Genomic DNA, 13,774 nt, shown 5'->3' with positions numbered 1-13,774 from the left:
GCCTCGGCCCCGCCCCGCGCGGTCCAATGAGAGCCCGCGGCCAGAGGGGCTGTCCGCACACCCAGTCCGCGGCCCGAGTCTGCGGCGCCGACCCCCTCACTCTGCACCCCGCGCCCGGGGCAGCGCGCCCCGGACCCCCGACTCGGCGCGTCGTCGTCGACCTCAGAACACCGCTTCTTGCGCCCCAGCTCCTGAACTCCAAGTCCCCCTAGGTCCCCAGCGGCTGGCAAGCCCCATGGCCCCCCAGGGGGGTGAGATAGGGACAGCCTGAGTACCCCCAGTCCACGCCCCCACCCCGGGCCGCGCGGCGGGGAGAGTCTTTAGGGAGCTATGCTGAGGCCGGGTGGTGCGCAGGAAGCCGCGCAGCTCCCCTTTTGGCGCGCTCGCGCCCCTGTCCCCGCGCCCCCCGACGGCTGCCGGTCTCCAGCCCGCCTAGGTCTTGCCTGCCTTCTGCTGCTGCTGCTGCTGACGCTGCCGGCCCCTGTAGACACGTCCTGGTGGTGAGTGGGGCTCTCGGGGCCGGGCGGTTGAGGCTCTGGGTTGTAGAGGCCGGGAGGCGCCTGGAGGGAATATACAGCTCCCGGTACGGGTTGCTCCGGGGTCCAGGCTACCACTTCGCCGGAGTTAGAGACGACCCGGGCAGAACCGTCACCGAAGTCGCAGAGTGGCAGGCGAGGAGCAAGACCGGACAGTTTACTCCGGAGAATTTCCGAGAGTGCTGTGCCTTTCCCGCCGGGTGAAGAGGACGCTGGACATTTGGAGCCCGGACGCCCCGTGGTCGCGGCTCCCCCGGCTCCCATATACTGTGCCCCCTTTACCTCAGCTCTGGCCGCTTAGGACAGAAGCTACCTCCAGAGTTTCTTTACAGGGTGGGTTCAAGGACCTGTGGTATTGCCCTTCCGGGGCCTGCAGTGGCCGTTCCGCGGGGCCCCCTGATCGCCTAAGGTCGCCCCCTGGAAAGTGGAGAAAGGGGCCAGCTACCCCACCCGATGAGGCAGCAGCTCCCAGCGCGTTGTTTAGAAAATGAGTCGAGGGAAAAACTACCCCATTAACTCCCACAATTAAAACAAACAAAACACTTGGGTTTCCATAATCTAGACATTTGTCTCAAGCCTCTGCTTTGATAATGTCATTTCGAACCTTGATGTCTCCCTCCCTTCTGCTTTCCCAGAGGACCCCATCTCCCATCTCTCCCCTGCCCGAGAGGCTTCTGGAGTCCCAAAGCGCTAAGAGACCCTCCCCTCAAATGTCTTGCCGGCCTTAGATCCCAGCACTTCACAAGAAAGCAGATGAGGCAAAAAGGCATTGAAAGATGTCTATTCTTTTCCACACACCGACCCCCCAGTGCACCACCAGCCCGCGATGGCATTCATGTCTTGTCTCAGGAGAAAGAGCTGCTCTTCCTCCTACCCTACCTTCACTGGAGGGGGCCGTGGGGTGGGGATTGGAGGAATTGGACTGTATAGACTCAGTTTTCTCAGCTTTCCTCTTCACCCCCCACTCAAACTGGCCTTTGGGACGGGGCTGTTGCCCCTCTCTACCCATGCAGTACCCCCTTCCTTTCTCCACTCTGTTCCTCCTCCTCCTGTGCAATTCCCCCCCACCCCCACGCACACACCACATAGTGTGGTCTCTTCTCCCCCTTGCACCCTGTGGCTTTTCTCCTCTTGACTTGGAATCTTGGCTCGAAGGGTGAGGGGTAGCTGGCTGAGGGGCCAGTTAGCTTGGGCTGCAGATTCCTATCATTTCAAGATGCGTCTTGCTCCATCCCCAACCCCCACGTCCGTTTTCCTGTTTCAGAAAAATCTCTCTTTTGGATCTTTTTTATCTCTGCAGTGTTGGGGAAGGCAAGGAGGGGGGTTCTGGATGGGGGAGCAGGGAGGCCTATATCTTACATCTGGCTTGAAACATTCCTTTAGAAAGGGAAAGGGAAGAAAAGGGACAAGGAGAAAAGCCTTTCAAAGCTCAGGGTGAGATCAAAGCCACCCTTTTACCTTCAAGGGCTCCCTTTGGCTCATGATTTGCGTCTTCACGGTCCCTGTCCCAGATAGCAATTTGCTTCTGGGGACTCTTGACTGCTGCTTACCAGTTTGGGAGGCAGTCTTCAGGGCCAGTTTAGGTGGGGAAGTGTCACTCTGGTGACTTCAGCATCCTGTTTCCTAAAGAACCAACTGGGGTTCTTCCTAGTACCCCTTTCCTCCCCTCAGCTACTCCTTCTCCCTTTTCCTTTCTCCCTTCACTACCCTCCCACCACATGGTTCATATTAAAGGTTTTGGAAAAAGTCCTGGGTGAAGAGCTGGGGAGAGGGGTGAGTGATACACAGAGGATCTCAGCAGTCCCTGTGGAGTGAAGTGAGGCAGCAAGCAGCAGGGTCCGGATGAGGAGTGGTTGCAGAGGTTATTTCAGCCTCCTTGCTCCACACCTGTCATAGCGACAGGCCCCAGTTGCCTGCCTTAGTGGTCATCACTTCTAGGACAAGATAGAAAGCTGCCTTCTAAAGGCAGGTCAGGCCTCCAAGGTGGTTAGCTCTCTTTCCCTCAGGAAACACCCCCGCAAGATTGATATTCTGTACAACCCTTGCAAGAGATGCTTGTTGGCTCTGTGGGTGCCCGTGTTCCACTGTAGAGCAGGAGGTCATCACTATGACTGGCTAAACAGCCACTCCCTCCCTGCCCCACCCAGACTGGAAGAGAAAACAGATGGTCTCTTCTTAGTCTGTGACAAATAAAACTAAGAAATGGGGGTTCTCGTGGTGTAGTGGTTAAGGGCTATGGCTGCTAACCAAAGGGTCGGCAGTTCGAATCCACCAGGTGCTCCTTGGAAACTCTATGGGGGCAGTTCTACTTGGTTGGAATCAATTTGATGGCAATGGGTTTGGTTTTGGTTTGGGTTGTCATGTGCACAGGGGGTCAGATGTAGGGAGTCACAAGAGCAGGACTGTGTTCATGGACTCAGACAGGGAGAGGGACACAGAGGGGTATAATAATGTTAGCGCCACTGTTACCAACAACAGCTGCCATTTAATGAGCCCTTCCATGAAGTGGAATCGACGCTATGGCAACTGGTTTGGAGTCTGGGTTTTACTAAGCGCCAGGCATAATGGTTTAAGCAGCTTATGAGCATCATCTGCTTCAGTCACCAAAGTAATCCAGTGTAGATACCATTATCCCCATTTCACAAATGAAGACAGTGAGGAATGGTAGAGGAGTGATAAGAAGCTTGCTCAAGGTCACACCAATTTTGGAGCCGATCAGATTGGTCTACTCCTGGTTGAGCCCTGTGTGCCTCTCTCTTGCCCCTGGAATAAAAATGACCTTGAACTTTGGAGTCAGATAGCCTTGGTTCATCCTGGTTCTCTTCCAGTCAGCCCTGATGGACACAGCTGGGTATCTTTGAGTAAATCACTTAATTTCCCTGAACCTTAGCTTTTTCACCTGTAAAATGGAGATCTTTCTCATAGGATTTTTGTGCAGAAAAATGTTTGTGAAGTGTAAAGCACTGTACAAATGCTGCTATATTATGAGAAGGTTCAGGGGGGATAGTAAGTTTTACCCCTGTGTTCAAAGCCTATGTGGGCTGGGCTGAACCATGTACAATAGGGGCTGTAAAAACACAGAAGCAGGGTGGGGGAGAAAATCTCTGGCCTCATTAAAAGGACACAAACATAAAACATCTGCAAATAGGCTGGCAATGTCAACGAAGAGTAGAGCTGTAATTGAAATTGTTTATGGCTGGCTAGGGGGAGAAAGGAGTCGTGGGTGAATCAGTGTTTATTCAACTGATACTTATTGAGTACTTACTATGTGCTATACATGTTATGGCTTCTGGGGATATTATGGAGAACAGACAAAAATCCCTGCCTTCATGGAACAGTGTGACTGAATCATCTTGGGAATCTTGTTAAAATGCAGGTTCTGACTCAATAGATCTGGGGTGGGGCCTGAGGTTCTACATTTCTAACAAATTCCCAGGTGATGCTGCTGTTCTGGGGACCACACTTTGAGTAGCAAGGGGCTAGAGTAGGGTATGAGTCACTTTGTCAAAGAAAGGGATGTGAATAGGTCAAAAGCAGGTGAAGACCTTTTGGAAGGGAAAACCAAGCTAGAGAGTCAGGGACATCTGGTGCCCTCTGCCAGACTGAGCAGGGGGATGCCTTAAACATCTCTGTGCCCTTTACGGCCAAGCTCAGTGCTTGGCACATGATAGGCATTTTTCAGGCATGTCTTGAATTGAGAAGGGATGGGCTCCGCCTCAGGCCCAGCTCTTTTGGAGGCCCCTAGTCTGACTGCAAAGGGGCTGACTGGCCAGCAGGCAAGGGCCATACTCTGCAGTCTTAAAGCAACTACTTAGTAGGGTAAGGGTGATAGCAGAGAAACTTAATTATCTTCCCATCTTAGATACTGAACAGATGTTCCCATGCTCAGTGAGGATGTAACAAGAAGGACCAATGTGGGCTGCAGCAGAATGGATTGAAGTCAGACCACAGGAAGGACTTTTTGCCAGAGTTTGGTCTGCCCTGCTTCACACTGTCTCATGAGGGCTGGATTATTGGTCTCCCATTCCCATCCACCACCACCCCACCCCCCCGAAGCCCCAGTAAAAAAAACAAACACCCATTGCCTTAGACAGTACTCTGGGGCTGAACTGGGGAAATAGAATGGTGGTAAGACAGGGACGAGCTCCAACTCCAATGGTCTTGATTTTCCAAACAAAGCACCACGGTGGTGGGTGTAACTCCAGGCTGTGCGTCAGGCGGCCCTTTCCGGCCCGGCCCAGGCTGGGTGTTTATTTTGTTTGTTCCTGGAAGCTGTTGCCCTGATGGACAGTGCTGGGGACGCTGATTCCATGGGATTTGTTAGCGGAGGGCCAGCCCTCTCACCCCTCCCCCGGGACAGATGGGCCCCATCAGCCCTGCTGAGTTCCCGAAGAGGCAAGCATCAGCCCTCCTTGTGTTTGTTTGAGCTGGTGTCACCAGTGGTGATCCAGTCTGTGGGTGAGGGCTAGCTGTGGGAATGCAGGAGGGGCACGAAGCCCAGGGCAGTCTAGCTTTTCCCCTCCCTCTACTGACCACCTTCCCTTCTCCTCACCCACTTCTAGGCCCATTTTGGGGCCATTCCCAAACCACAGGCTCATTCATAGCCCAGATCAAATCTTTTCTGTCTGCAGCAGCAACTGCCCTCCTTGGCCCCCACCTGTTCAGAAAGGGGGAGGAGGGCGTCCCTGTGATGTGCTTTGGGCGAGAGAATAGAGGATCCTCACCAAGTCAAGGAAGTGCTCTGGGGCTGGAGAGCTGGACTGGGAGTGAGAGTGGAGCTAGGCTGTTGGGCTGGAAGAAGTAGGTGAATGGGGTCAGATCTGGTTGGTGGCCTCGTGGGGAGAAAGGGTGATGCACTACTGTTTTCTCCCTGGAATTTTCTTCCCGAGGCTTGTGGTGGACAGTCCAGAGTGAAGAGAAAATGTTGTCTTGAGAAATCTGAGACTGACTCAAGCAACCTACCTGTCCTTTCGTAGCGCACCCCAATTCATACTCCTATTGGGCAGGTCAGAGACTGGAGTTTGGGAAGAGTCACCCTGTTGCTTTACTTTGCCCTTGGCTTCCCACTGCACACAGCCCTCTGCCCATGCCAAGGCCATCTGGGACACTGTGCCCTAGAGGTTGAGAAGGATGATTTTAATAAACCCATTAGTCTTATAAGAAAGGCCCTGGGGAAATAGAAGGTATAGGGAGGAGAGTAGGGGGTGAGGTCTTTTTACTCAGAGCTCAGGATCAGGAATGAGGGTTTTTAGCTACATGGGTCAGACTAGCATTGTACACATTTCTCAAAATTGCCCACTAGGTCTCTTTCCACTGGCCCATCCCTGTCTCTGCCCCCTCCCCAGCCCCAAACTATGTCTTCACGGACTGACCAGGCAGGATGTGCCATCTCCAGGGCTCGATGTAAAAGCGGTATCTCAGTGTCTCACCATCATTTTCTTAGCTTATTTTTCCATGAGGCTGTTAACGTTTATTAAGTAAACAGGCATTGGGTCTGTGTGACATGCCCATGGCTTCTGTGGATGTGATACAGGCCTGGCCTGCATCGTGGGAGTGTGTGTCACTTTGGCCTTTAGCTGGGGACCTGGTGATGGTGGGAGACCACTCAGTTATTATCTCTGCAACTGCGTAACTGTTTCTCTAGAGCTTGTGGGGAATGGTTCTACCCATCAGCCTCAGGAAGAGTGGGTTGGGGGAAGGGGAAGGAATCTCTCCAGGGTCTGGATGCCAAGCCTCCCCTCTCCTCATTCCCCTGGCAGATGCGGAAAGAAGGGCCAGCATGATCTGACAGGGTCATCTCGTCCTTGCAGGTACATTGGGGCACTGGGAACCCGAGTGATCTGTGACAATATCCCTGGTCTGGTGAGCCGGCAGCGGCAGCTGTGCCAGCGTTACCCAGACATCATGCGCTCGGTGGGCGAGGGTGCCCGAGAATGGATCCGGGAGTGTCAGCACCAGTTCCGCCACCACCGCTGGAACTGCACCACGCTGGACCGGGATCACACAGTCTTTGGACGTGTCATGCTCAGAAGTAGGGGCCTCTTCGACCCTGCCCCAGCTCCTTCCTTTTTATGCTTGGGGTGGTGAGTGGGAAGGGTAGGCATGACCTACCACCCCCACCGCCAATTCACACGAACAGCTTCATAATTAGAGAAAGAACTGTAGGCAGAGGCCAGGATACAGATGGGAACAGACTCTCAGTACCTTAGATATATAGGCAGGCCCCCTCTAAATCGCAGTGTTCTGGGATGACAGAACAAAGGCAAAGCATCCCCTAGCACCTCCATCTTTCTCCCTCCTTTTCCCTTCCCTCCCCACCCCCAGCCTGGGCCTTCCAAGCACTGTGAGGCTGAGGACTAAGAATGGATGCTCTTCTCTGACCACCACCATCACTACCCTCACCCCAACGCTCCCAACACTACAGTAATGGGAACAAGGGATAAACAGAAAGGTGATATGTAAATATTTGGAGAGTCAGTGGTCTGGCCCCAGCTCAGCAAAAAGGCTAAGCAGAGCTAGACAGTAAACTAGGAGAAAGAGAATAAGCTGGGAATCTAGAGGTGTCAGGGGTACAAGGGTGCTGATTCATCAGTTCTCAAGAGCAGGGAGGGAAGGGAGCAAGCAGGGGAAAGTCGCATGTCTCTCCAAACAGGCTGACCCCTGGGTTGGGGTCTCTACTATGGGGGAACTGTCCAGCAGAGTGGGCCTGAAAAGGCCTGGAATGTAGGCTGTGGCAGGCTTAGCTGAGCCAGAGTTGGCACTCAGTGGGAGGGGATGATTCACCATGAAACTTTCAATGGATGGACCAGAAGTTCAGAAGGTCAGCCCAAGAGGTCAGATGTACAAAGAAGTGGAGGGATAGTAGTGAGGACTGAGCAGGAGAGGTCAGATACTCTGGGGAATGCTTGGAAGGGAAGGGCAGTTTGAGTAAAGGAGGCGTTGGGGGTGGCTCTGAGAAAAAAGAGAAGAGGAGGTCTGAGAGTCAGAGGTTGTGTGGGCTTAAGAAGGGGACAGGCGCAGGCCTCTTTCCTGAAACACACTTCTACCTTTCTCTCTCTAGGCAGCCGGGAGGCAGCATTTGTATACGCCATCTCATCAGCAGGGGTGGTCCACGCTATCACTCGTGCCTGTAGCCAGGGTGAACTGAGTGTGTGCAGCTGTGACCCTTCCACCCGTGGCCGACACCGTGACCAACGTGGGGACTTTGACTGGGGTGGCTGCAGTGACAACATCCACTATGGTGTCCGCTTTGCCAAGGCCTTTGTGGATGCCAAGGAGAAGAGGCTTAAGGATGCCCGGGCCCTGATGAACTTACATAACAACCGCTGTGGTCGCACGGTCAGTGCTCATGTCTGTGTATGTACACTGAGATTTACTGGGGGTGACCAGTATGTGTGACTGTGGACTAAATGTGAAGGTGGAAGAGCTGAAGGCTTCTGGATCACTTCCAAAAGCCCCAACATTCTGGGACAGAAGCACTAAATGCAAGGAAGCTTGGGAATGCCTAGGTTCAACCAGGCACATAGTCTTTGCATAGACAAAAAGTAGGAAAAGAGCTGCTTCCATAAAGACTGAGGAGGGTAAATGTTTGTTCTAGTCAGTTCACTGGTATTTGAAAACTTCCTCTGTGCCTAGTACTATGCTAGAAAATGGCGCGCTACAAACGTAGAAGGCATGTCACCTGGTGTTCTAAGACGTGAAAACTAGAGGATGTGCAGACATGCTGTAATCCTGAACAGAATCATTTGGCCCTAAAGTTCAAACAGGCTGTCATGAAAAGGAAAGCACTGTTGTCCATAAGGTTTCTGGAAGAAGAGCTTCTTGAACTTGATCAGAAAGAATGGGTGGGATCTCATAGGAGAGAGAATATCCAACCACAGTCAGCCACGGCCCTGTCCAGCAGACTTCAGAGCATACATGCTTTTAGTTCTCAGGATGACTACAAACTGCCCTAATTGGCTGCCTCCCCCTTGCCTCCTCCCTGCCCCCCAGGCTGTGCGGCGTTTTCTGAAGCTGGAGTGTAAGTGCCACGGGGTGAGTGGCTCCTGTACTCTGCGTACCTGCTGGCGTGCACTCTCAGACTTCCGCCGCACGGGTGACTACCTGAGGCGGCGCTATGATGGGGCTGTGCAGGTAACAGCCACCCAGGATGGTGCCAACTTCACAGCAGCCCGCCAAGGCTATCGACGTGCCACTCGGACTGACCTCGTCTACTTCGACAACTCCCCAGACTACTGTGTCTTGGACAAGGCTGCAGGTGAGTAAGGAAAGCAGGCAGAGACAGTAAGCCCCAGTCTTTAGTGCAGGTACCCCTGGGTAATCATGGTCTACTCAGTCTCAGGAGTTAGGAAAGAGGATGGTGTGCGAGGAGTCAGTCTCCTCCCCACATGAAAAACTGGTAATGAGATTGCTGACTTATCCCTCAGTCTGCCAGGCCCAATGCTGCCCAAGCCGAGAGGAGAGATCACTCAGCTCCTTGAGGCTTAAGGCCATGTATCAGTCTTTTATATCCCCTGCCCAGTAGGCACTATTCAGTGATTGCAGCCCTAAGCCTTTGGCTCTTTACAATCTAGCTAAAGAAATGCAGCTGCAAAAGATAGATCACTAGAGACCAGCAAAATCAAGAAGTTTATTTGAAAATGTGAATTTAAGCAGCTCCTTGAAGTGTGGGGATTATCTGGATAGCCAGAGAGCAGAACAGGCAGATATTCTCTGCACATGAGCAGAGTGGTAGATGAGAAAGCATGTAACCTGTTCCAGGAGACAGCAGCTCAATCTAACTGAGTGAAAGTTTCAGGTAAAGGTGATGAAAGCTAGAAAGATAGGTTGGAAACAGACCATGAATGGCCTTGAAAAGGCTTATCCGGTGGGTTGCCACTGAAGATTCTGAAATGAGGCTTGGGGAAGAAAGGAAAGAGGAGACCTCCCTCAAAGGCTAACCAATGGCAGAAAGGAGCAAATGGTTATTTTTTAATCTGCCTGGATATTTGTGGTGGAATTCTTGGGGATGCTGGAAGGTGATACGGGATTCCCCCAAGACAGTGGAATTCACCATCCTGACTCATATTTCAGGTTCAGATGGGTTAAACTAGGAACGACATGCAATGCGACAGAATTGCTCTTTCCCTGGTTACCGTCATTGGACTCTGGGCTCTTTTCTACAGACTCAGTAGTCAGGGGTTGGATAAGGTGAAGCCAGAAGCCCCAGCAGTCTTCAGTACTGTTTTCCACCTGTCACTGTTTTTCCTGGAGAGTAAAGTGGCCTGGAGCAAAACTGGGCACAGAACAGGTTGGGGTTCCACCCAATAATAGTTTGTGTACTTTGCAGGGTGTTAGGAGTATACAGATTGGGAGAGCCCTTCTGATTCTACTAGTGATTTCCTGCCAAGTGGTATAACTCAGAGGCTACTCGCTGGATGCCTGGAAGTAATTCTGTAACATCTGAGGTGCTAGCCTGTGCTAAAACCCAAACCAAACCCGTTGCTATAGGGTCAATTCTGACTCATAGTGACCCTATAGGTCAGAGTAGAACTGACCTATAGGGTTTCCAAGGCTGTAATCTTTATGGAAGCAGATTGCCACATCTTTCTCCCATGGAGTAGCTAGTGGGTTCAAACCGCCGACCTTTTGGTTAGCAGCTGAGAGCTTTACATTGCATCATGAGGGCTGCTTTAGCTTATGCTACCATACCTCAAATGCACCTTTAGGGAAGGAGCTTTGGAGTTAGGGAAGATGAATGATATGTGTTGGTTTCTCTCAGAGGCATAAATTAGGTCTCATAAAACCCAAAGTAGGGCCTGAAATTTAAAGGGTGTAAGTCATCTCAGAAGGGAGTATGGAGCCAGGAATTCTTCCAGAGCAAGACTGTCCAATTGAACATTTTGTGATGACAGAAATACTATCTATGCTATCTACTACAGTAGGCACTAGCCACATGTGATTATTGATTACTTCAAATATGGCTAGTGCAACTGAGGAACTAAATTTTAAATGATAATTAATTTTAAATGGCTCCCATATAGCTAGTGGCTATCATAGCTAGTGGCAGAACTCCAAAGTGTAGAAGGGGCTTTTGGTGCACAAGGCCTGAAGACCCAGCTCTTGGGAGTCAGCAAAATGACATATATAGTAGGCCTAGTCATCCCACAAGGAGCCTTGGTGGCACAATAGTTAATTGCTCAGCTGCTAACTGAAAGGTTGGTGGTTCAAACCCACCCAGCAGCTCTGCCAGGAGAAAGACCTGGCAATCTGTTTCTGTAAAGATTACAGCCAAGAAGACCCTATGGGGCGGTTCTAATTGACTTGACAGCACACAACAACAGTCAGCCCATACTCTAGAGTGGTGGTCTCCTAGTGTTTTAGATTGCATATCCCTAACATTAAAAAAACTTGAGTGTGTACCTCTAATATATATATATATATGTGTGTGTCTATATGTATGTACATATATTTGTAAGTTATATCTGCTTCAGTATACTAATATGTGCATTATAAAACACATAAACAAAAGAAGTATTTTAAGTTGATGAGATAAAAACAAATACAAAGTTTCTACCATTTTCTTCCTGTATCCTAGTAGAATGTGGGAACTACTGCTGTAGAAATCAGTTAATCTATTCCCCTTCTTGAACTCCTAGGCTAGCTACTTTCTCATTTCTAAAAAAAACAAACAAACTCATTCCTGGCAAGTCGATTCCCACTCATAGCAACCCTGTAGGACAGAGTAGAACTGCCCCATAGGGTTTCCAAGGAGTGGCTGGTGGATTCGAACTGTCAACCTTTTGGTTAGCAGCCAAATGCTTAACCATTCTGCCACCAGGGCTCCTTCTCATTTCTAGGTCCTTATTAATAAGGAAAAGGGTTGGACTCGATACTCTCTAGGGTCCCACCCATCCAGAATTCTATGATGTTATGAATCTGTTGGCAGCATCTCTTCTTGCTGAAAACCAATCAGAATGAGGGCCTGAACATTCCCTATGCAGAGGAATAACATCATCCCTGCCCTTCAAGAGTTCCCACTGTCAGGGGGTAGAAGCAAGTAGTCCCTTTTCCTTCCTTAGCCATATGCCTTCATTCAGTCACGCAAATCAGTTATAACAGAGACTATAGATATAACAGTTGCTGAGTTAGGTGCTGTTATTATGCCCATCTTCAGGTGAAAAAACTAAGGCCCAGAGAGATTAATTAACTTGCCTAATCGCACAGCTAATTAAGTGGCAGAACTGGTATTGGAAGCCAGACAATCTGACGTCTGGGCCCATGTTTTTAATGGCTATACTGTAATGCTTCCCTTTATAGTACAACTTAAAATGTAAACTAAGGACAGAAATACTAACATTAGGAGCAGGATCAGAGTGTGGCAAGACTTCTTGGAAGAGATAGATTATAGGCTAGGGTGTTTTGTTTTTTAACTTTCTATTATGGTATCATACAAAAGTAGAGAAACCCCACTTTAACAATTATGAATGTTTCAAGTCTAGGCTTTGAAGAGGATATGGAGATGTGTATTGGCAGGGAGGGAATTGCAGGCAAAGTCAATGGCCTTTAGGGAGACTTGGTGGGAAGAAACAAGTCTGGTGGAGAGGGCAGTGAGGATATGATCATCCTGGCTCGTGGGCATATTTTCAGGAAAAGAGATTCTTTATTACTTTCTCATGAGGATGTGTGTAAAGAAGCTGAAGTAAAAGCTAACTTGGTTCTCACTCCCTCTCTTTCCCAATCCAGGTTCCCTAGGCACTGCAGGCCGTGTCTGCAGCAAGACATCTAAAGGGACAGATGGTTGTGAAATCATGTGCTGTGGCCGAGGGTACGACACAACTCGAGTCACCCGTGTCACCCAGTGTGAGTGCAAATTCCACTGGTGTTGTGCTGTGCAGTGCAAGGAGTGCAGGAACACTGTGGACATCCATACTTGCAAAGCCCCCAAGAAGGCAGAGTGGCTGGACCAGACCTGAACACATGGACAACTCATTAGTCCCTCTACTTCAAACCTCCCAACTCAAAAGCACAAGATCCTTGCATGCACACCTTCCTCCACCCTCAACCCTGGGCTGCTACAGCTTCTATTTAAGGACTTGGGGAGTGGTCCAGAGGGACCCTGGTGCCCTGGCTGTTTCCTCAGTCCTGGGAAGGAGTTGACAGAGGATGTAAGGAATTGAGCGGCTCCCCGATTCCCCCCTCTAAAGGTTAGAAGGGAGAGTGGAAGAGGTAGGGGGTCTTCAGAGTGATATGAGTTGCACTAAAGCACCTAGTCAAGACTCATTTTCCCTTTTTCTTGCCTTGGCTTCCTGACACCTCTTGTGTGTGTAAGAGGAAGGATTCCTGGAGAGAGCTCCTTTTTGTTCCTACCTGGCTGAGAGTAGATAGGACAGAGATGAAACCACATGTCCCTTCCCTTGAATCAGTTTGAGTAGACTGCCTCTTACCCTGAAGGAAACCCTTAGGCTACAAAATTCTTCCATTATCAAGAGCCTGGGATTGCCAAAAAGAGTTAGCCATAGTGGACAAGGGTCCATTCACATGCTCATATGTTTATAAACTGCTGTGTTTTGTAGGGAAAAAAATTATATAACTACGCAAAAACACACTCTTTCCCAATCTCTCTCTCTCTTTTTCAGCCTGTATCAGACAGCACTGCCTCTTTTGCTTACTTGCTGCCTGTTAAAACATGTGGTGGCATGCAGTGGTTCTCAAGCCTAACATCATTAGAATACCCTGGGACACTCCTGGGAGGTAGTAATCTACTAAGTCGGGCTAGACCTTGGGATTTTTTATTTTATTTATTTTTTTACTTTCTATGAGTTATTCTGGTGGTCAGCCAGGTTTGGAAAACAGTGTGTAAGAGATATGAAACTCGTGGAGGGTGGGAGAGGGTGAGCAGGCCTGATCTCAAGGCTCACATGAGGCACTAGCGTACACTAGGGAGGTAGGGATCTTGGGCTTTGGTAGTTCTTTAGGAGAGGATTCTAGCCTTTGACGCTGGGAGCAAAAGCCAGTGACTATGGAGGGAAGAACTGGGGCTTGGGCCAAAGTGGTGAATAGCTTAGAAGGCAGCCTTCCCCCATTTATTCAACAAATCTTTATTTAGTAACTCTCCGAGTCTTAGTGTTTTTTAATGTCCACTCCACATTTGGCTCAAGTAGTGGGGGGTTTCCTTCTACCCATTGCTTATCTAGGCTTGCAGTAGTGGAGTCTCCAGAGGTAGCCAACTTAGTAAGTTAGGGGGTAGGACATAGAGT

General features: G+C 50.1%; 1 protein-coding gene across 1 annotated transcript; it reads left to right on the top strand.

The window, feature by feature from the left end:
* Window positions 1-86: 86 nt before the first annotated feature.
* WNT2B (Wnt family member 2B) lies at window positions 87-12,537 on the top strand. The gene is made up of 5 exons (XM_004380403.1): window positions 87-500; window positions 6,347-6,567; window positions 7,597-7,874; window positions 8,529-8,793; window positions 12,261-12,537. Exons 1-5 carry the CDS (start codon window positions 331-333, stop codon window positions 12,488-12,490), a joined length of 1,164 nt encoding a protein of 387 aa, XP_004380460.1. The 5' UTR covers window positions 87-330; the 3' UTR covers window positions 12,491-12,537.
* The last annotated feature ends 1,237 nt before the right edge of the window (window positions 12,538-13,774 follow it).

The sequence above is a fragment of the Trichechus manatus genome, unplaced genomic scaffold (assembly GCF_000243295.1).
Source record: "Trichechus manatus latirostris isolate Lorelei unplaced genomic scaffold, TriManLat1.0 scaffold00073, whole genome shotgun sequence".
NCBI classification, from domain to species: Eukaryota; Metazoa; Chordata; class Mammalia; order Sirenia; family Trichechidae; genus Trichechus; species Trichechus manatus.
Note: the sequence above shows the minus strand (reverse complement) of the source record. Positions and strands in the feature narration are given on the sequence as shown.

Bases quoted from the DNA above. Each gene is read 5' to 3' on its own strand.
- WNT2B (XM_004380403.1), top strand. From the start codon at position 331: ATGCTGAGGCCGGGTGGTGCGCAGGAAGCCGCGCAGCTCCCCTTTTGG. The intron at 6,568-7,596 runs GTAGGGGCCTCT...TTCTCTCTCTAG, and splicing joins TGGACGTGTCATGCTCAGAA to GCAGCCGGGAGGCAGCATTT. The intron at 7,875-8,528 runs GTCAGTGCTCAT...CCTGCCCCCCAG, and splicing joins ACAACCGCTGTGGTCGCACG to GCTGTGCGGCGTTTTCTGAA.